Source organism: Ovis canadensis, chromosome 7 (genome assembly GCF_042477335.2).
Source record: "Ovis canadensis isolate MfBH-ARS-UI-01 breed Bighorn chromosome 7, ARS-UI_OviCan_v2, whole genome shotgun sequence".
In the NCBI taxonomy this organism is placed as follows: domain Eukaryota; kingdom Metazoa; phylum Chordata; class Mammalia; order Artiodactyla; family Bovidae; genus Ovis; species Ovis canadensis.
The window spans coordinates 94,661,088-94,683,644 of NC_091251.1; the positions used below are offsets into that span (position 1 = coordinate 94,661,088).

The 22,557-nt window shown below is 45.1% G+C and overlaps 1 protein-coding gene across 4 annotated transcripts in view; it reads right to left on the bottom strand.

Annotated features, from left to right (window-relative positions):
* DPF3 (double PHD fingers 3) overlaps positions 1-22,557 on the bottom strand; it is a 277,364-nt gene that overhangs the window by 155,836 nt on the left and 98,971 nt on the right. For all 4 annotated transcript variants that reach the window (XR_011258342.1, XR_011258341.1, XM_069596945.1 and 1 more), the window contains exon 2: positions 6,819-6,979. Coding sequence is in view for 2 of the 4 variants with exons in the window: in XM_069596945.1 (XP_069453046.1) it covers positions 6,819-6,979 (161 nt within the window). In the remaining 2 variants the exon portion in view is untranslated. The remainder of the gene's footprint in view (positions 1-6,818; positions 6,980-22,557) is intronic.

Here is a 22,557-nt window from a genome sequence, read left to right on the forward strand (position 1 = left end):
ATAAAGCTGACAAAAATGTGAAAGACCTGTACACTGAAAACTAAAAGTGATTGATCAGAAAAATTAAAAAGAATAATACTAAATGGGGAGATACATTATATCCATGGGTTAGAAGATTCAACATTAAGAAATGTCAGTTTTTGTAAGAATCAAAAAAAAATAAAAATTAAAAAAAAATAAAGTGGATTACTTGGACTACAAAAAAAAAAAAAAGAAATGTCAGTTTTCCCCAAGTTGATCTATAGACTCCACACAATCTCAATCAAAATTCCACCATGTGTTTTGTAGAAACTGACAAGCTGATTATAAAATTCATATGGAAGCGCAAAGAACCTAGAGTAGCCAAAACAACTTCAAAACAGAAGGACAAATTTGGAGAGGTCTTGAATCCAATATATATAAAGAACTATCTATTTTCGTTTATAAGAAAACCAACAAACAACCCAATTTTAAAATAGTCTAAGGGTTTGAACATTTTACCAAAGGATGGTAAAATAAGCACATATAAAGATCTTCAACATCATTAATTAGGGAAATACAAAGTAAAACCACAATGAGATACCACTGTATAAAACTAAGAATAGCTAAAACTTTAAAAAGTTGACCACACCAAGTGTTAGTGAGAATATAAAGGAACTGGAACTCTTGTACATTGTTGGGGTGGATATAAAATCATACAACCACTTTGAAAAACAGCCTGACAGTTTCTTAAAAGGTAAAATACGAACCTTCCTTATAGCCAGTACACTCCTAGGTACTTTACCAAGGAGAAATGAAAGTATATGTCCATGTGAAGGCCTACACACAAATGTTCACAGCAGCTCTATTCATAACAGCCAAAAACTAAGAACAAATCAAAATGTCCACCAACAGAGGAATAAACTGTGATGTAGCCATATAATAGAATATTACTCAGCATAAACAACAAATAAATCATTGATACATGCTACAGCATGGATGATTTCAAAATAATTACGCTGAGTGAAAGAAGTCAGGACCCTATCCACCAGTCACCAAAAAAAGAAGTACATACTATATGATTCTAGTAGAGAAAGCATGACTGGGGCTTGGGAGAGATGAAAGATAGAGGGAGGAGGAAGAAAAGGGGGGATGGATTACAAGTGACACAGGGAAGCTTTGGGGAGTCACGGATATGTTCATTATATTGATTGTGCTGATGGTTTCACAGGTATATACATGTTAAAACTTATCAAATTGCACATGTTAAATATGTGCAGATTGCTGTATGTCAGTTATAATTCAATAGAGCTGTTAACTTTTTTTTTTTTTTAAATAAAAAAAGCAACCCAGGGACTTCTGCTTCTGGAAAGATAGAGTAGATATACTCTCCCATATTCCTCCCATTAAGCCCAACTAAAACTCCTAGACATTGTTTATACAACAAAAATAAGATACTGAAAGGTAAAGAGAATGACCAGCTAGGGACTTTCAGACCCAAGAAATGACAGGGCAGCAAGTTTTGGGCATTTGTTTGTTTTGTTTTATACAAGCCAGACTGAGTTGTAGAAAAGCTGATTATCCAGAAACACCAACAAACATAGACCCAAAAAGCCCCAAGGAAATCTTGCTCTCTCTAGCTGAAGGACCAGGGAAGAGCCAGCCCAGCAGGACATCCTAATATCCTTGCTGGTTTAGTGTCAGAGGAGGGCAAGTGACACTCCATGGCGTCAGTGGAGGCTGTATAGGGACCAGTAATAAGGCATGCTTCCTCCTCCCAACTAGGGTGGCATTGGTGAAGGCTTAGTGGGGAGTCTGAACTCCCACCTCCACCCAGCAATAATGAGGTACTCCTCCCTGCTGGGGTGTCAACAGAGACTGAACGGGGACCCTGGACTTCCACATCCATCCGACAGTAACAAGGAGCACCTCTCTTCTCCTGTCGGCACAGCGTCAGAGGAGGTGTGTGAAAATAGATTTAAGTGACATCTGGAGTCTCACAACATTACAGCCAAAATGTCCAGGATTCAATCAAAATCAGTCCTATGAAGAACCAAGAACATCTCAACTTGAGTCAGAAAAGACAACAGACACCAACACCGAAACACCACCGCTTGGTAGAACTGCCTGAGAAGAGTTTTAAAGTCACCATCACAAGAATGTTCCAAACAAATCATTGTTGGCGCCTGAGACAAATGGAAAACTACAAAGTCCCACAAAGAAACAGAAGATATAAAGAAGAACCAAATGGAGATTTTAGAGCTGAAAAAGATGATAACGGGAACAAAACAGACCCTCAGTGAAAGGGCTTAACAGCAGAATGGATAGAACAGATAGAAGAAGTCATGAACCTGGAGAGAATATAACAGAGGTGACCCAATAGACTTGAAAAAAAGGAAGGAAGGAGGAGGGGAAGAAGGAAGATGCAGAGAGAAGGGAGCCTGGGGGACTTCTGAGTCTATAACAAAAGATTTAACATTTTGAAGTCCCAGAATTTTCTTTCCTAGTGGAATCCCAGAAAAAGAAGGCAAAAAGAGTGACACTAAAACTTATAATCAAAGAAATAATGGTTGAAAAATTCCCAAATTTGGCAAAAAAAAAAAATATATATATATATATATATATACCTACAGATTCAAGAAGCTGAGCAAATTCTGAAAAGGATAAACTCAAAGAAATCTACACCAAGACATATCAAAATCAAATTTCTGAAAACTAAAAAACAAAAACTTTCAAAATCAATGAGAGAAAAATGACACCTCACTTTCAAGAGAAAATGATTTGAACGATGGCAGATTTCTCATCACAAACTACTGAGGCTGAAAGGAAGAAGGAAGACAATTTGTAAGTGTTAAAATAAAAGGACTATCATCCCAGAATTTTATATCCAACAACAAAATAAATGTCCTTCAGGAATGAAGGGTGAAATTCCCTGGTGGCCCAGTGGTTAGGACCCTATGCTTCACTTCAGGGGGCACAGGTTTGATCCGTGATCAGGGAACTAAGATCTCATATCTTGTGTTCAGTTCAGTTCAGTTCAGTCGCTCAGTCATGTCCGACTCTTTGCGACCCCATGAATCGAAGCATGCCAAGCCTCCCTGTCCATCACCAACTCCCGGAGTTCACTCAGATTCACGTCCCTCAAGTACGGCATGGCCAAAAACAAATACAAAAGAAAAAAAGGAATAACAGGAAAATCAAGACACTGTCAGAAGAAGGAAAACTAAGAGTTGTTTCTATCAGACCTACTTTAAAAGAATGGTTAAAGAAAACACTTAATCAGAAAGGAATTATAAAAGCAGGCATCTTGGGGCATCAGAAAGAAAGAAGCAACGGCAAAAGAGCAAAGATATGAGTGAACGCAATAGACGCTTCTCTTAAGGTTTCTAAATTATGTTTGGCAGTTGAAGCGAAAATTAGAAGCCTGCCTGATGTGGTTTTCAATGTATGTGGAGGAAATGTTTAAGATGCTATATTACAAATGCAAGAGGGTAAAGGGACTTAAATGAAGAGAGAAGAGGCGGGTATGACTATCAAAGGGCAGGACGAGGAAGAGCTTTGTGGTGATGGAATAGTTTTGTATCTCAATTGTGGTGGTGGTTCCATAAATCTCTACATGTGATAAAATGGCACAGAGCTACCCACATACATGTCAGCAGTGTCACTTTTCTGGTTTTGATATTGTGCGATAATTCACAAGATAGATCCCTTAGGAGAAACTGGGTGAAGCGCACAAGGGGCTCTCTCTGCACTACGTTTACAACTTCCCATCTATCTACAATTATTTCAAGATAAAAAGTTAATTTTAAAAAGACAAGGTAATTACATAAAATTTAAAAAAAAAACAGTAAAACCTAATAAGTGAAAGCAAAAATGAAACAAATAAATCCAACTATGTATTGAGTACCTCAAACACACTGAGGAACTATTTCAAGTGACCTTAAAACACAGTAATTTGACTCTACATCCTTAATAGGAAATATGCTAAAGACAAAAAAAAAAACTGCAAAGAAAGAAATAAAAACTTATACCATTTCAGTCACCTTATTGCTGGTAGTCTCATTTTATTCTGATATTGTTGTGGGTCTATTGCAGAATAAAGCAAAAAAACTATGCTGGCATCATAAAGAGCCAGTATTCTTTTCAGTGTGGGAGAGAGGAGATAGAGAATGAAGATAGTTAAGTTAAAACTGGGTAAAACTGAATTGAATGGGCTATACCAGTAAATTTAACAATGTGTTTTCTCTTAAAAAGAGAAACAAGAAAAAAGAAACAAGAAATCATATTTCTTAGTTCTGCTCACTGAAAAGTCCTAGAATCAACAACCAGCCCAGGAGCAACAGGCGCCACCAGACTGTAGTCTCCAAATAATAGTCTTACAAAGAGGAAATGGGGCTTCTTAAAGAAATAGCTGATTCAGGGTCTGGGGCAGGATGTGCACACGATGAGCCTGAAACATCTGTCCCAAATTTAGGATAGCAAGGATGCTGCAGAAACTACTAGGCTGTTTCAGCACACTAACATTGGACATAAACCCTACTGTCCAAAGTGAAAGTGAAAGTCGCTCAGTCGTGTCTGACTGTTTGCGACCCCATGGAATTCTCCAGGCCAGAATACTGGAGTGGGTAGCTGGTCCCTTCTCCAGGGGATCTTCCCAACCCAGGGATCGAACCCAGGTCTCCCACATTGCAGGTGAATTCTTTATCAGCTGAGTCACAAGGGAAGCCCAAGAATACTGGAATGGGTAGCCTATCCCTTCTCGAGCAGATCTTCCCCACCCAGGAATCAAACCGGGGTCTCCTGCATTGCAGGTAGATTCTTTACCAAATGAGCTGTCCAAAGATGGCGGCAATTTAAGCATTGATAAGAATAATAGCTGCAATGGATTAAAATTATCCAATATGTTTAAGTCTGTGGATTCATGATGGTACTCAAGATAATCATAATAACTTTATTGATCATCTTTGGAGAATACAAGGGAACCAGCTCATTATTTTGAAAACTGATAACTAAAGGGGGAAAATTGGAGAAGGAAATGGCAACCCACTCCAGTGTTCTTGCCTGGAGAATCCCAGGGACAGAGGAGCCTGGTAGGAGGCCATCTATGGGGTCACACAGAGTCAGACACGACTGAAGCAACTTAGCAGCAGCAGCAGCAAAGGAGGAAAATAATTTGTCCATACTTTCATATGTGCACTATACCCCACAATAACGAAAATTTAATAAGGAGATGCTTCTCTTCATAAATGATATAGACCTAATAAATGAAGAAATAATGATAGCCTCAAATTGAATGCCACCACTTCTAAACCTTAATAAAATAAAGCATCTAGGCAATTTTCATCAAGGGCTGCTAACATCAATAAAAGAGAAATACCCAGAACCCATGAGGCTCCTGATGAAAGCACACATCACCACTTAGGAACTGTTCTTGCCCCAAAATTGAACCTGAATCTGTTTTTACCAATTCACAGGAATAACACCATGGGGGTGCAATCAGAAAATCCAGACTCTGCGAAACCCTACAGAGCAAACAACCCAGTTTCTTCCACAAGTAACAAGTGAGAGAAAGAGAGAGACCTACAGATTTAAAGAGACTTAAGAGACACATCAGCCAAGTTTAATGTAGAGGTCCTATTTGGATCCTGATTTCAATTACACAGAGAAATAAATGTTTAACAAATATTTGGTGCTATTAATGTCTCATTTTTAACTTTGAGTTTTGATAGATATGGCTGGGATGTTTGTTTATGTTCTTACCATTTAGAGATACAGACTGAAAAATTTACAGATGAAATAATATTGCTATCTTGATTTGCTTCAAAATAACCTGGGTTCAAGGAGGAAAGTGGAAGGTGAGTATAAATGAAATGAATGGCTATGAGCTGATCACTGTTGAAGCTGGGTGAACAATACACAGAAATTTACTTTACCCTTCTCTCCACTTTTGCATGGCTTTGAAACCTTTTATAATAATTCTTTTTAATGTACCAATATAGAGCCAGAAAACTGTTAAATTACCTCCCTGATCTCCACCCAGTGGTCTTTATTCTGTTCTCTGAAGCCTAGAAGACTAGTATCACAGTACTAATAATAATAACAACAATAACAGGCAGCATTTTTGGAAAACATACTTAGTTGTTTTGGTTGCTTAATCACTAAGTTGTATCCAACTCTTTTGCAACCCCTGAGCTGTGGCTCACCAGACTCCTCTGTCCATGAGATTTCCCAGGCAAGAATACTGGAGTAGATGGCCATTTTCTTCTTCAGGGGATCTTCCCAACCCAGGGATCGAGCCCGCATCACCTGCATTAGCAGGCAGATTCTTTACCACTGAGCCACCAGGGAAGCCTTAGTACATACCATGTGCTCAACACAGGTTATGAGTTTTTATGAAGATTTTCATTTAATCTTGACAAAGTCCTAAAGTAAGTACTATTAGTATCCCCATTTTACAGATGAAGAACCTAAGGGCAAGAGGTTTGATGACAAAGCTCAGCCTCAAACCAAAATCTGACTTCAGATTTCCAGCTTATAACCAGTAAGCTACACCAACACACAGAGTAAAAGGTGACGCAGCTGTCACGGCCTTAGTCTTCTCTTTTAGGGATTAAACCTCCTGAATTCTTTCACTCTGCCCCTTCCCGGCAGTGTGGCTTCAATGTCCCGCATCATCCTCGGGGCATGTGCCAAGAGTTACAGAAGCAGTTGAGTTTCTTGAAAGTATTCCAGGCTCTCTGTACAGCCTGTCCCACCTCCACGCCCACCCAGGCTGCAAGGATTCCTGGACGATCTCAGATCAGCCTGCATCCAGGCTGGGATCCCAAATGTGAGCACATCCCAGGGGTGGCATGGCTCACCTGGGCCTCGATGCCTCTTCTCCATCCAGATGTAGCAGTTGTTCTGGGCCACCCCGGTCTGCGAGTCCAGGAATGGGAGACGCACGCTGCGCTCTGCGCACAGGCGGGAGTTGTAACTCCGGCAGTGTTCAATGGCTTCCTTGTAGAACTGGTCCCCAAGCCTGCAGGGAGACAGAGAGAGGGGGGGCAATGAGGCCAGGGAAACCAGAACACACCCAGAAGGAAACTGAAGTCACCCACCCATCTGCCAGGGAAGCTTTTGCAATTATGAAGACCAAGACAATGGGGGTCAAGAGCTTTGGCAAGCAGCAGAATCCAACTCAGCTTCAGGTCTCCAACAGGTTCTATTTCCTGTACCAAATCCACCAGGGAACTTAGAGACCCCATTAATAAAGAATTTAGGACCCCAAGAATAAACCACCAGTAAAAGTAATATGGGGCTTCCCAGGTGGTGCCAGTGGTAAAGAACCTGCCTGCCAGTGCAAGAGACACAAGAGACTCAGGTTTGATCCCTGGGTCAGGAAGATCCCCTGGAGGAGGGCAACCCACTCCAGTATTCTTGCCTGGAGAACCTCATGGACAGAGGAGCCTGATGGGCTACAGTCCATGGGGCTGCAAAGAGTCGAACACGACTGAAGTGACTTAGCACACGCACAAGAGTAATATGTCCCTGTCCAAGGAAGCATGAGGTCCTCCTCCAGAAAGGAGGTAGCTCTGGTACAACCTTCTGCATGGAGTCTGCTAGTACATCCAGCTTCCAGAGGCCCCTGCCCCTTAACATGCCCCATTAGCCACACTTATTCCTCAGTGGTAACCAGCAAAGACACTCCAGATTGGACTGAAACCACCAGCATGGATACAAAGACTTCCATTACATAGACGAGAAACACCTCATAGAAAAGACTAGAGAGTCCGCAGAAACACCCTGTAAACACAGAGCTATTATAGGGGTGAGGAGATGAAGAAGGACATGCACCAATCTTTTAAAACCACACACTCGAAGAAGAAGAACTTTCTGATAGAAAACAAATGAAAGAAGCATTTAAAGCAACAACAGCTGAATTTTGGGGACTCAAAATAATTTGATTCCCAGAGCTTAATCCACAAATAGAAAGACCTTTAAGGTTTACTGGAGTGGTGATCTGACTAAGTCCAGTAAGTTTTAGGTTCCTGAATCTTTGGTATCCTTGGGTGATGCTACTAATTTTTAAGATACTGCCCTTTTCAAAAGCCAAAATATAACATTGATATAATTGATCATATGTAATAAAACACAAACATAATCAATAAGATCAAATACCTAACAAATGATAGGCACGTGACAGAGGTGAATAAATGGTCCCAGGAATTGCAACTGTAGTAACATAATGTCTACCAGGTAAAGGAGAGATTCTTAGAGAAGAGGAGGAGGAAAAGACAGAAGGAGGAGAGCCACAGGACTTGCAGAGCCAAAAGGGAGAATCAGATAGCTCATTTTGAAGGGACATTATGAATGCCCCTTTGTTTTGGTCTCTGGAGACACAGTGACATTAAAATGGGGGGTTGGGGGGGAGGTCTAATTTTAAAATATTTCTTAACCAAAATATTTAGAGGAGCAAAAAAAAAGGGGGGGGGATTTAATTGGATTCTTCCGTCCTCTTTATTTCTTTATTGAAGTGTCATTGATGTATAATATTTTATGTTACAGGTGTGCAATATAGTGATTCACAATTTTTAAAGGTTATATTCCACTTATAAAATATTGGCTACATTCCCTGTATTGTACAATGTAACTCTGCAGTTTATTTTATATATAAAAGTTTATGCCTCTTAATTCCCCACCCCTGTCTTGCCCCTCTCTCCCTCCCTCTCCCCACTGGTAACCACTAGCTTGTTCCCTTTATGTGTGAGTCTGCTTCTTTTTTGCTATAATCACTAGTTTGTTGTATTTTTTAGATTCCACACATAGGTAGTTATCATATAGTATTTGTCCTCTTACTCTTTTTTAAAAGTCAAAGCATCAGATTCTACCAAAAAGTTTAAAGCAAATTCCTTATACTGGGAGGATACAATCACTGAAGCTTCTGAGGCATCTTTTGGAAGCTACTCGTGGACAAACCTCCTTTTCTACCTCTAGGCATCTTCCCTCTCACAAGAATGGCAGAACAGCTCAGAAAGCATCTAGCAGTTGCAAAACCTAACTGTAATCAAATTATAATAGTCACCCAGCTGAAAATGAATTGGGAGGGGGAATGAAAGCCCATCAGAATGCTATAAAACAGAACTGCACATAAGCTGATGTAATCAAAGTTAGTAACAAGGACCATGAGATTGATCAAAAATGAGCAACCATTTCCTGGGAAGCATTTGCGACTGTGTCCCACCAGCTTAAATGCCTCCCTCTGCTAAGGCGATGCAGCTCAGTGTCACGGTACTGTCGAGGGCAGCTCGGACACACAGCCTGTCCGGGGTGTCCTGGGGGCTCCAGCTTCCCTCCATGGAACAGAGACCAGCCGCATCACATGGATGAGAATTGACAAGAACACACTACCGAGAGGTGTCCTAAGCAAGGAGCCGCTATCTGGCTGCCCACGATCTTCTGACAGGCTGCCAAAAAAGATGTTAACTCTTCCAACTCCAGAAATTCTGCTGAAAGAGAAAAACCATGGAATGAAGGAAGGAAGAGAAAGAAAGGGAGAAAAAAAAGAAAACTGCACACTAAAACTCATCAACTGGAGAGAAGAGGGTTTCCATTTAGAAAAACAAGCTTCTGGAAGGCAATACAAAAGAAATGTACGATACGATCCCAGATGAGACTTCTCTCCATGTGCCCGGAACTCATTTCTAACAGCATCAATCCCAAAAAAGAGAAACAAGGAGGTGAACTTGCTGACAATGAGAAGTGCCTTTGGCCAAGTCCATGCCCCACACACACCGAATGGAACGAAAAAGTCAAACAAAGTGGCTCGCTGGGTGAAAATTAATTTCATCTTAAATACTTTCCACTTTCATAACATGCAATGTTATTAGTAACAGGCATGCTGAGGGGGAATGTGTATTTTTAAATGTAATCTTTGTGTGAATGATACCTCTCTTATGTAAACAGAAGAGATTTTCTGAGGACTGGAACAACTGTATTGAAGATTGAGGTTACAAAAATATGACAACCATCACCCTTTGCCATCGTCTCCAGGGAAGTCATTTTTAAACAGGCCAGGCATTGGCAGAGATTCGGAAACAAAAGTCTAAAGCCTTTTTTAAGACACTGGAGGGGAAAAGAGACTTCACCCTTTGATAAATTCAAGCGGCACTTCTCCAAAAGTTAATTAGCCAAAAATCTGCACAGGGCTTGCTCTGTTCTCTAGAAGAAAATCGATGGCCAGTTCTCCCTAACCTGTGAAAAGCAACTTAAACAGGAGAAGGGGAAAATGTCCTTTTCAACATGGTATTTCCTTTCTTTATTGAAGTCCCATGTGGCACTACTGGTAAAGAACCCACCTGCCAATGCAGGAGACCTAAAGGACGCAGGTTCAATCCCTGGGTTGGGAAGATTCCCCTGCACGAGGGCATGGCAACCCACTCCAGTATTCTTGCCTGGAGAATCCCATGGCAGAGGAGCTTGGTGGGTTACAGTCCATGAGGTCGCGTAAGAGTCGGATACAACTGAAACAACTTCGCTCACACAATCAATTTATGATGTTGTTTACAATGTATTTATTAGTTTTAAGTGTACAGCAAAGTGATTCATTATACAGATACATATATATGTTATAAATACACATTATATATTTATATATATTCTTCTCCAGATTCTTTTCCATTACAGGTTGTTATAAGATATTGAGTATAGTTCCCTGTGCCATACAGACAGTCCTTGTTGTTTACCTCTTTTAAATGTAGTTGTATGTGTATGTTAATCTCAGACACCTAATTTATCTCTTCCCCCACCCATATAGCATTTCTTTTTAGAAAAAAAAAAAAAATCCTACTTGATGGGATCCCAGGGGTGGGTGACATTTGCATGAAAGCCTCAAGGGGCAGAGGGAGCAGGGAAAGGCTGACAGTGAATGATTCACTTTGTGGAGGGGTGGCCAGTGCTCCCCGGGGTGGGTCAGGCATGGCCCAGCCTCAGCCATCACCTGTCTGCCCCAGACGGAGGGGCTAGACTCTCCCCCGGATGATAGATGTCTTGGGCTTGAAGAAGCTGGCACAAGGCACAGGAGAAGGATATTCTCATCAACACTGACTTTGGGCCACTCAAGGCTTCAATCAGACGCAGGGAAGGCAGAGGGACAAACTGTCAGACCCCCAGCCAGAGCAGGAACCCCCTGGCCTGAGGCTTGGAGCAGAGCTGACTGTGGTTCTGGGCCTTCGTGAGGGGCTCTGTGGGATCCTGAGCCATCCCTTCTGGAGGGGGAGAGCCATCCTACCTCTGAGAGCTTTCCAGGCGCCCTCTTTGAGCATATCTGTGGAGAAATGGATTCCAGGCGCCAAAGAGGATTCAGAGTGGAAAAAATAAGACTTCTTCAAAATGACTGCAGACGAGGCTCCACGTGTGATTTGCAGAGCCTGCCAGACCCCCTCTAAGACAGCCGGCTCCTCATCATCACGGTTCCACCTCCCTCTCTCGAAAACCACGCCTGTTCTCTTTTTTTTTTTTTTTTTGGCCATGCTCACAGGCAGATGGGATCTTAGTCCTCCGCGCCCTCGCCCTAACCCCGCAGCAGGGATTGAGCCTGCGCCCCCTGCCTCGAAAGCACAGAGTTTTAACCACCGGACTACCAGGGCAGTCCCACACGTGTGCTCTTAGATTCCACGTCCACTGTCCTGAATGGGCTTTCAGCTCCGACCCTCCAGCCCAGACCCCTGGGGCCCCCTCCCTCTTCAGGGTGCCCCCCGTTCCCATGTGCTGACCCGGGGACGGATGTCCAGCCCTACCTCACGCCTGTGTCCAAAAGCGGAGTCCTCACGTCGGGCCGGGGCCTTGCTCCCTCCCGGGTCTCCAGGCTTCGAGGGGCGGCGGCGGGGACCTGAGGGAACCCAGCCCCGCTGCTCCCAGGCTCGCTGTCCTTGGCTCTCCCCTGCCCTTGCACGCGGCTGGCCCCGAATTCCTCCATGTCTCCAGCAGCTCCCCTGTCCTCTCTCCTTCCCCGCTCCGTGGCCACGGGTCCCTTCTGGCTGTAAAAATCAGGACCTTGGCCCATCACAGCTATTTGTGCTCAGAAACAGAGATAAGCTGAGATAAGGAGGAGCCCGGGCTGTGGCAGGATCGCCGGCACCTGGCCTTTTCCTGCGGGCTCACTCAGCGGCCCACACGTCCACAGCCGCCCCCCGCGCACACACAGAGTAAAACTCGGCTCTGCCAGCTTGCTGCCTTCCTCCTGTTTGCACTGAAACGTGTTTCACTCTGACGGGGGCGCGGAAAGCCGTCTCCCGTTTGTGTCATGTTTTGTAAGAACTAGCGAGCAGGGGGCAATCTTTGGCAAGGTGTGTGGGGGAGCCTTTTCATTTCCCTCACAGTTAACTGTTCCTAAAGCTGCCCTTGAAAGAAAACCAAGTTTAGTGCTTGCTGTGGACTGAACCACGTCCCCCCGTCTCTGAAATTCAGGTGTTGATGCCACAACCGATGGGATTTGGAGATGGGACTTTGGGGAGGTAATTAGGTCACGACGGTAGAGCACCCACGATGGGATTCATGCCCTTATAAGAAGAGGTGCGGAGCGCTCACTTCCCCTCTCTCTCCCCGTCTCTGTCTCTCTCTCTCCTATCTCCCTCTCTCCTCTCTCCCTCTCTCCTCTCTCTCCCCTCTCTCTCTTTCCCTCTCTCTCTCTCTCTCTCTCTCTCTCTCCTCTCTCTCTCTCTCTCTCCCTCTGTGTGTGTGTGTCTCTCTGTCTCTGCCACATGAAGACACAGCAAGAAAGCAATTATCTGCAGCCTGAAAAGAGGGCCCTCACCAGACCTCACCTAGACCATGCTGCCACCCTGATCTCAGACTTTGCTGCCAGAGCTGTGAGAAATAACTGTCTGTTGTTTAAGCCACTTACTCCATGGTCATTTTGCTATAGCAGCCCCAGTTAAGACAGAGTTTCTTATATACAATAGACTCAGGACTTCCCTGGTGGTGCAATGGTTAAGAATACACCTTGCAATGGAGGCTCTGGGAATGGGCTAGAAGGTAAAGCGTCTGCCTGCAGAGCAGGAGACCCAGGTTCGATCCCTGGCTCAGCAAGATTCCCCTGGAGAAGGGAATGGCAACCCACTCCAGTATTCTTGCCTGGGAAATCCCTTGTACCCAGGAGCTTGGCAGGCTACAGTCCATGGGAGTCACAGTCAGACACGACTGACTGACTTTTACTTTCACTTTCAGTTTGCAATGGAGGGGACGAGGGTTCCATCCCCTGTCAGGGAACTGAGATCCCACATGCCACAGGGCACTAAGCCAGTGCTCCGCAACTACTGAGCCTCTGAGCTAAAAGTACTGAGCCTGAGGGCCACAACCAGAGAGAATCCACAAAGCGCAACAAAGATCCCACGTCCTGCAACTAAGACCCAACGCAGCCAAATGAAATAAATAAATATTTTAGAACAAACAAATAAAATAGGAAGGGCTATAGAGTTGGATACAGCTGAGCACACACTCACACAGAGACAGAATGAGTAAGAGAGAGAATCAGTCCCCTTCCTCCTCATTCTGTCTTCTTCCAACAAAAATAATACTATTAATAATGTCACTTTCAACTCAACCCAATGTTTAATATTTGTCTCCCCTACTAGACTATAAACTCCATGAGGGCAAGGCCACTACACGCAGCCACTTAGTTTTTGCACCAAACCACACGAGGGGGTGCGTTTCATATTAAACTTCAGTGTGAACGGTACTCCCCAGACCCCTGCATAGCTGGCCTTTTCACCAATTCACTTCCAACATCTGGCATGGAGCCCAGCACACAGTAGGTGCCCAAAACTTCTTCTTTGAATTGCTTTCAACAGCTCATATATCATTCACTCATGGTAGATGTTTCCATTAGAGCAGTAAAGCATAGGTTGGTGATTGAGATTATACAACTGTCTACTGGCAACCTTAAAAAACTGAAACAATGTCCGCAGGCACTTTCACTTAGTCCTCAGCATGACCCCCTGGTTATTTCAGCAGTCTACTGAATACAGTCACTCCAACACTTCTCCTACCCAGCTGACAAAAAGAAATTTCCCTCGTTCTCAGTTTTCAGTTTTGTACTCAGCACAGAAGCCACATTGGCGCCCAAAGGTCCTAAGTTGCTCCACTGAGCTGTCAAGGCCCTTGGAGAGTCTTGATACTGGGTAGATCAGAGACTTGGAATCAGGTAGGGCTGAGTCCAGCTCCACTGCCCACTGGCTTCACAGCCCTGGGGCAAGTTACTTAGCCTCCCTGAGCCTAAATTCTCCTTCCCACAACAAGCTCCTACTTCAGGTCTGAAATGATTAGTAATAGATGAGATAGAATCTCTAACTCAGAAGTAAACGCCTGTAACCAATGGTGATTCCTTGATCCTTCCATCCAAGAGCAGTGTTCCCTGCCACTCTGTTTGCCTCTGCCTGAGAAGGCTGACTGCCCTCCACGTGACACACACACACACAATAGTCACCACCGCAGCGTCTCTGAGGCTGGCAGGCGCCCAGCCAAACCTCCATCCCAAGACATCTGGCAGCAGGGTGGCGAGGCCAGCCTCCAGCATCAAGGAGAGCAGAGTAAACCCTGCACAAGGATCTCAGGGATCCAAGCCTGCCCCCAGGGCAGAGACCACACCTGGCTCTGCCCCCAAGCCCAGCACAGAGCTTGCTGTGTTGGGTTGATGATGGAGGAATGAGTAAACGAGTGAATGAATAAATCCTTATCTGACCTTCCTGTGTATATGAAGCAGACAGGCCTTCCCTCAGTTCAGTTCATTCGCTCAGTTGTGTCCGACTCTTTGCGACCCTATGAACCGCAGCACATCAGGCCTTCCTGTCCTGACGTTGGTGTCCCATCACCAACTCCCGGAGTCCACCCAAACCCATGTCCATTGAGTCAGTGATGCCATCCAACCATCTCATCCTCTGTGGTCCCCTTCTCCTCCAGCCTTCAATCTCTCCCAGCATCAGGGTCTTTTCAAATGAGTCAGCTCTTCACATCAGGTGGCCAAAGTATTGGAGTTTCAGCTTCAACATCAGTTCTTCCAGTGAATATTCAGGACTGATTCCCTTTAGAATGGACTGGTTGGATCTCCTTGCAGTCCAAGGGACTCTCAAGAGTCTTCTCCAGCACCATAGTTCAAAAGCATCAATTCTTCGGCACTCAGCTTTCTTTATAATCCAATTCTCACATCCATACATGACCACTGGAAAAACCATAGCCTTGACTAGATGGACCTTTGTTGGCAAAGTAATGTCTCTGCTTTTTAATATGCTGTCTTTTTTTAACATGCTGGTCATAATTTTTCTTCCAAGGAGTAAGCATCTTTTAATTTCATGGCTGCAGTCACCATCTGCAGTGATTTGGGAGCCCAAAAAAATAAAGTCTGACACTGTTTTCACTGTTTCCCCATCTATTTGCCATGAAGTGATGGGACCAGATGCCATGATCTTCGTTTTCTGAATGTTGAATTTTAAGCCAACTTTTTCACTCTCCTCTTTCACTTTCATCAAGAGGCTCTTTAGTTCTTCTTCACTTTCTGCCATAAGGGTGGCGTCATCTGCATATTTGAGGTTATTGATATTTCTCCTGGCAATCTTGATTCCAGCTTGTGCTTCATCCAGCCCAAAATTTCTCATGATATACTCTGCATATAAGTTAAATAAGCATGGTGACAGTATATAGCCTTGACATACTCCTTTTCCTGTTTGGAACCAGTCTGTTGTTCATGTCCAGTTCTAACTGCTGTTTCCTGACCTGCATACAGATTTCTCAAGAGGAAGGTCAGGTGGTCAGGTCAGGCCTTCCCTGGACTCCAACAAAATACTTTACTAGAACCCTCCCTCCCCTATCTGGAATTTTCTTGCCTCCTGTCCTTGGCCTGGCTGATCTCACCCTGTTCAAGGGCTGGCTGAAGCCCTGCCTCTTCCAGGAAGCTTCCCCAGTTATTCCAGCCAGTGCTTCTTGCTTTCTGCCTCTCTGAGCTCCTTAACTGTCTCATTCATGTTTGGCCATTGTCTACCACTGTCCTTCTTTCTCCCCACCCATCTTGAAGACAAGGACTAAGAGGTCTATACTTCTGTGCTATCCCCACCAAGCACTGTGGTGAGAATGTAGAAGCTTGTGATAACTATGGATTGCCATCCTCAGCAAGCTCATGAAGTGTCACAGCTAAGGGATGCGAGGGGGCCCTCTTTCTCCATATGAAAATGAGGTGAGCCCGAAGTTATGTGGCTTCCCCAAGACACAGGATTAGGCATCTGAAAACAGAGATCCTGTAAATTCAAATCCTACTGAATTCTCTTCATCCTCTTTAAAAAGGTCACTTCAGCTCTTGAGATTGTATTTCTCCATCTACAGCATTCACGCCAAGATGCAAAACTAACCCTCCTCTTCTCTGAACTCCCTGAGTAGCTCGCTGAATGCCATTGCTGTGCTATCATCAGACCACCCCCAGGAAGACTTGCTCTGGTGATGCGGGAAACGCCCCTTCTGTGCTTATCAAGAACGCCATCACCCCGCCTTCCAGAAGAATGATCTAGGGCAGTGGTTCTCAAACTTTGGTTCTGTGTCAGAATCAACGCAGGCAGGAGGGTGGGTGGCAGTGTGAAATGTTGATGCCGGAGCATGCACGTAATCCAGACATCTGGATATTTGACAGATCCACCAGAGATGCAGAGAACAACGAAAATCGAGTTTTGGGTTTTTTTTAATTAAGTACATTTATACTGTTTCTGTTTGTTTTGTAGTTATGTATTTATTTGGCTGCATTGGGTCTTAGTGCAGTACTCAGGATTTCTGTTGGGGGTGCACGGACTCTCCAGTTGCGATGCACGAGCTTAGTTGCTCCACAGCACGTGGGATCTTAGTTCCCTGACCAGAGATCGAACTCCAGTCCCCTGCCTTGCAAGGCAGATTCTTAACCACTGGACCACCAGGGGAGGTCCCAAGACTCACGGATTGAAGTACAGCTTCCCTAACCTGCAAAGCAGGGGCACGAACAAGGGAGCCCTGTGATACCCTTCAGCCATGTTTTAATAGCAGAGTGCGAAACCCTGGTTAACTGACTTTAACTCAGCTTGTTTTGTTCCTGTGGGAGATGTTTTCAGGCAACGGGCATGGATTAACCTGGCAGCACTCAACTGCAGCCGACGAGTCCACAGAAGTCCTCATCTCTCACAGAGCACCCATGAGACCTGGTCGAGGCAATTGTACAGAGATCCTGACTTCCTGAGAGTGGTCCCTCTGGAGGTGACCCCGACCTTCCTAACATCACAGGAAAGGCGTCTGGGGGCCGAGGGTATCGCCTTACAAAAGCCAAGTCAGACGAAGAATCTGAACCCTAAAACTCCCATCGTGGCCTGAAACGCCACTCAGTCTTGACGTTCAGGCCTGCTAGACCCAATAAATCGCTTTTCCGGCATCTACTCTGGTGAAGACTTTTCAGGGACTTATTATGCAAAGCTGCCTAAGCAAGACGGAATTTATATTGAACCTGGCCATGATTTCTGAGCTGCCACTGGGTATTCTGATGACATACACAACTCAGGGTGGAAGTCAAGGGGCTGCCAAGGACACGAGACTGGAGGCAGGAGGAAAACAGAGCGATCCTTCGAGTAAATAATGGGAGGGTGGGGGTGGGGAGTCGGAAGAGGAGGATGCTCGCGGGAGGAAGAAGACTGCCGCTTTTCTGGTGTCCAAGCTCTGCCTTTCAAATGGCATCCAGACATGACAAAATAAATCTCTCCTCTGGAGCCTAAAGAATGTGTAGAATGCAACCAACTTTCAAGAGTGGGGGAAGGGGACGCTTTATTTCGGGTGAAGCATACTTAGAAAACACACACCCATCACAGAAACATCATTGATTGAGCAAGTATCTTTAGTTTCTCTGGTTCATAGACTGAGTCCTCTCTGAAACCCCAGCTGTGTACTGGGCACCAGCATGCTGTCTCCCGAGTGTGATTGCCAGGGGAAGCCGACCATGGATTAGAGTCAAGTCTTGGGCAAATACATCCTCAGAACCCATCTTTCCCACTGGAGTAGAAGAGCCTCAGCGCTGCCCTCCCCAGTAAAAGGAATATTCGTCTGGCATTTAAAATACAGCCACAAAGAACACATGCTCTGTAGTCAGTTCTCAGTGCAGCGGACCAAGTGATCTTTTTAAAATGAAATCTGATCTTGACATTCTCCTCCTTAAACCCCTCCAATGGCCTTCAGTGCGTTTAGAATGTAATGTGAACAACTTCCTGTGGCTATGTGGCCGTGCCCAATTTTCCTGCTTCATCTTGTCTCCTGCTCCCTCTTCCCTGCTGGACTCCTCACTGCCCTTCTTCTGTCCCTGTAATAAACCAAAATCACCTCACCTCAGGACCTTTCCACATGCTTTTTCCTGTTTCTGCTGTATGTTTCTCCCAGATCTTCTCGTGGCTGGCTTCTCTTTCCTTTAATCCGGGGTAGCCCAACCTACTATTTCATATTCTTATTTTTTTTTTCCAAACTATCTTCTACTCTCAAAAAAAGTCTCTCTGTTTTCTCTTGGCCTGCTGATCATTGCCGCATAACAAAACTGTGAACCCTGGATGAGCAAGGTCTTTATCTCACTGCCTACAACTGGATCCCCTACATATATAACACAGGATTGGGCACATAGGAAATCCTCATCAGATAACAATGAACAAATACAGAAAGATCCAGGCCAACCTGCAGCAGAGAGTCTGCAGGGTGTGGAAGCCCAGCCTTCTGGGGGACAAGAAGGTCAGTGCTAGGGAGAGGCTCCCAGCAATGCAAGAATCACACCACCATCTTCTCACTTGTGATCCTCCCAACACACTCAGCGGGTTAGACAGTGGCGGGGGGGGGGGAGGGGGGAGTCTACTGTCCTTGCCCAAATCCTGCTTATGACCCCGCAATGCCACCTACACAATCCAAAGCCTGAAGAGAAGTGGGGCCAAGCGGATAAATGCTGCCATTCATGACATCAGCCACTCCTTTCTATGCCCGAAAAAGGACATTCCAGGACTGATATCGGCACTGTAAAGCAGCGGTGGTCAGAACATGGTCTCCAGAGTAATTTGCTCCAGTTCCCTGAAAGGGCCTCTCTCTGAATTAACCTCCTCTGCATGTTGTTTCTTACAGAGCAGATCCGTGTCCTCGTCCAGAGCCCAGAGCCCACGGGTGGTGGCCAGGGCAGGATCAGCATGGGGGTGGGGAAGCACCGCTGCACGGGAAATCGATGGGAACCTGAAGGTCATCTGGAGGGCGCTGTCTCCCCATCATGCACCTGCTGGGATGGGATTTGTGGTCCTGACCCTGCTTGGGGGCCTCTGCCCTCCTGTCAGAGTTGGTTAAAATCAGCCTGCAGAAGCAAACGCCCTGCAGACCGAGTGATCTCTGGGCTGTCCTTCTAAGGGACGTCAAGCTGAACAATGGAGAACTGAGTCTCATTTAACCTGCCACAAGGTTGAGAGTCACCCCAATTTCTCTTGGCAGCCCCCTGGGAAAACTGTCTCAGGTCTGCTGTTTTTGGAGGCAAGAAGTTGTAAACCTTTTAATAAGGACAGAATGAAGCCAGGCTAATATGACCAGCCTGTCCTGAAATTTAAATTCTCTGGTTGAAGAGGTAGAAATATCTTGAAAACTCAAAACCAAACTGAAAGGTGAGTGCACTCTAGAAATACCTAAATACCTCAAGACCTCTACATCCCAGGATAATGACAAAGGACATCAAAACCTCCATCCTTCTTGAAGGAGGTCTGTTTTTCTTCCCATCCCTACAAGTATTAGGAAACATGACTGCATTTAGAACCTGATTCTCCTTTCCTCGTGGACCTATTTTCCCAAGTCTTCTCCCTTCCTTCCCTCCTCCCTCCTCCTTCCCATCCTTCCTTCATTCCTTTTTCCCTCCCTTCCTCTCCTCCCATGCCTTTTCCCATCTTCCTCCCTCAGCATTTCTACTTCATCAAGAGTCACTTAACACATAGGGTGGGAGAAAAGCATTCAGGCCACATCCGTAACCCAAAAGTTGAAGATGAGTCTGGTATGAAAATGAGGATGAGGGACTTCCCTGACCGTCCAGGTAAGAATCCAAGCTTCCACTGCAGAGGGCAATTGGTTTGGTTCCTAGTCAGAGAACTAAGATCCTGCATGCCACACACAGTATGGCCAAAAATAAAAATAACTCTGAGCTTCTAAGATATCTTTCAAAAAATAGAATTTTTTAATGAAAAAAATAAAAATGAGGAAGAGACACCCTCTACATATTTACAGAGGAATGACAACACAATAATGATCATGAAAACAATAATGGCAAGGTTTCCATTTATTGGGCACCTACTATGTATGCCAGGCACTGTTCTAAGCACTTCATATGCATAATCTCATTTTATCCTCACAACAACCCCATCTTAATATTTCCTCTTATTCCACAGATTAGAAAGCTGAGGCACAGAGAGTTTTAAGTGATGTGCCGAGGGTTTTAAGTGGCGCTGTGAAGACAGAAGCCCAGGGAATCTCAGTGCAGAAAACCTCACTCTTGGCCACTACGCTATCGGCTCCCGTGGGGACACCGCTACCGCTTCACAGAGAGCAGAGCTTCCAGAACTAGAATGACTTGAGCAACACTTCCTTTTTTGGAGGCATCTGGTTTCTCTAACATCATCACCAATTTTCTGGGTAATCCTAGTTATTTCTCTTTTGGGAACCTCTGCCAAATAGTCCAGAGGTAGACTTTCCTGTAACAGGATCACCCTCGGTAACTCAAGAAGTAAGTCAGAGGGCTTTCCTGGTGGCTCAGTGGTGAAAAATCTGCAGGAGACATGGGTTCGAGCCATCTTCCTGAGCCAGGACACTCCCACATGCCACGGAGCCACTAAGCCCACACACCTCGATTACCGAAGCCCAAGCCCCCAAGAGGCCCACGCTCCACAGCAAGAGAAGCCACCGCAGTGAGAAGCCCATCACAGCAACCAGACAAAAGCCCTCACAGCAACCAAGACCCAGAACAGCCAGAAATAAATGATTTTTTTTAAAGAAGTAGGTTTGTGATGGGGTTGCCTGAAAAGATACCATCTGAGAAATACAAAATATTACATATGCGGTCTTCTCGGGTGGTGCAGTAGTAGAGAATCTGACTGCAGTGCAGGAGACTTGGGTTCAGTCCCTAGGTCAGGACGATCCCCTGGAGAAGGAAATGGCAACCCACTCCAGTATTCTTGCCTGGGAAATCCCATGGACAGAGGAGCCTGGTGGGCTACACAAGAGTGTAGTGCCCCTCGCCCCCCACAATGGGGTCACAAGAGTCAGACATGACTTAGCCTCTAAACCGCCATCACCATCACTGCATGGTTTAGAAACCAAATCCATCCCAAAGGTAGGTAAGTGGTTATGACCTCTGAGAGGCCCTGTGGTTCTGAACATCTACTGCAGGGAGGAAAAGAAAGATGCTAGGTTATCCTAAACTGGAGTCGGATTTAATACTCAGAGTGTTAGAGATCATCTGGCCTGATACCTTTGTTCTACTGCAAGGAAAAGCAACCACCAGAGAAGTGAGGTGACTTCCTCCAGTCACACATCAGCAGGGCTGAGATCCAGTCCTCAGTCTTCAGGCTCCTAGTTTAGGAATTTCTCCTCTATTTACAGCAGGGGCCCGAAAACTATAGTCCCTGGGCCAAATCTGGCCCACCATGAATTTCTATAAATAAAGTTTTATTGGAAGACAGTCACACGCATTCGGCCACGCACTGTCTGTGGCCACTTTCGCACAATAGTGGTAGAACTGAGGGGTTCCAGTGGAGACCACACAGCCTGAAAAGCCTGAAATAATTACCCTCTGGATCTTTACAGAAGAAGCGTGCCAACTCCTGGTTTATAGCATAAGCCTTGAATAACGAAAAGACTCCACCTTTGAAATAAAAGAAAATAGAATGGGAACCCTAAGAGTCTTAAGCAGATAGTTTTACAATTATCTCAGCTGGGCACAACTTAATAAAAACCCATAAATACAGTTAATAATAAGGAAAACAAGCACTAGCTCACCCTACCTATTTAATAATTATCATTAACCACAGTGAGCAAAACTCATCGCTGAAAACTTTTTTTTCCCAAGCCTCCCTCAAAAGCCCTTTTTCACTTATGAAACACTCTGAGTCAAAGGGCAAAATGATGCTTTGTACTGTTGCACAGACCTCATTTCCTCCTGGTGAGCTAAAGACTGGTGCTGAGACAGCAGAGGGATGGGGAGCAGTGCCCCTACCTGGGCTGCTCTCTGTCAAGGAGGAGGCATCAAAACTCACTTGTCCCCCCTTACTCCAAATGAAATTGCAGGAACAAGCAGGCACAGCAGAGACTCTCAATCATGCCTCTTCTGCCTCTCGTGCCTCGCTGCCTCACTCATCCATCTCTCTCTCCTGCAGAAAGTGATCAGGATCAGCATAAGGCTGACAGAAGCATCCCAGCTCTTGGCCATTTTGATGAGGATGGTCCATCCCATGGAACAGAGAGGGATGGGGCTTGGCCCCTGATAGCCTGAGATGGGAATCAAGGCTGGAACCTTGGTTCCAGGTCGGAGATGGAACATAGGCACTGTGGATAGGCAAGTCTCTCAGCCTGGCT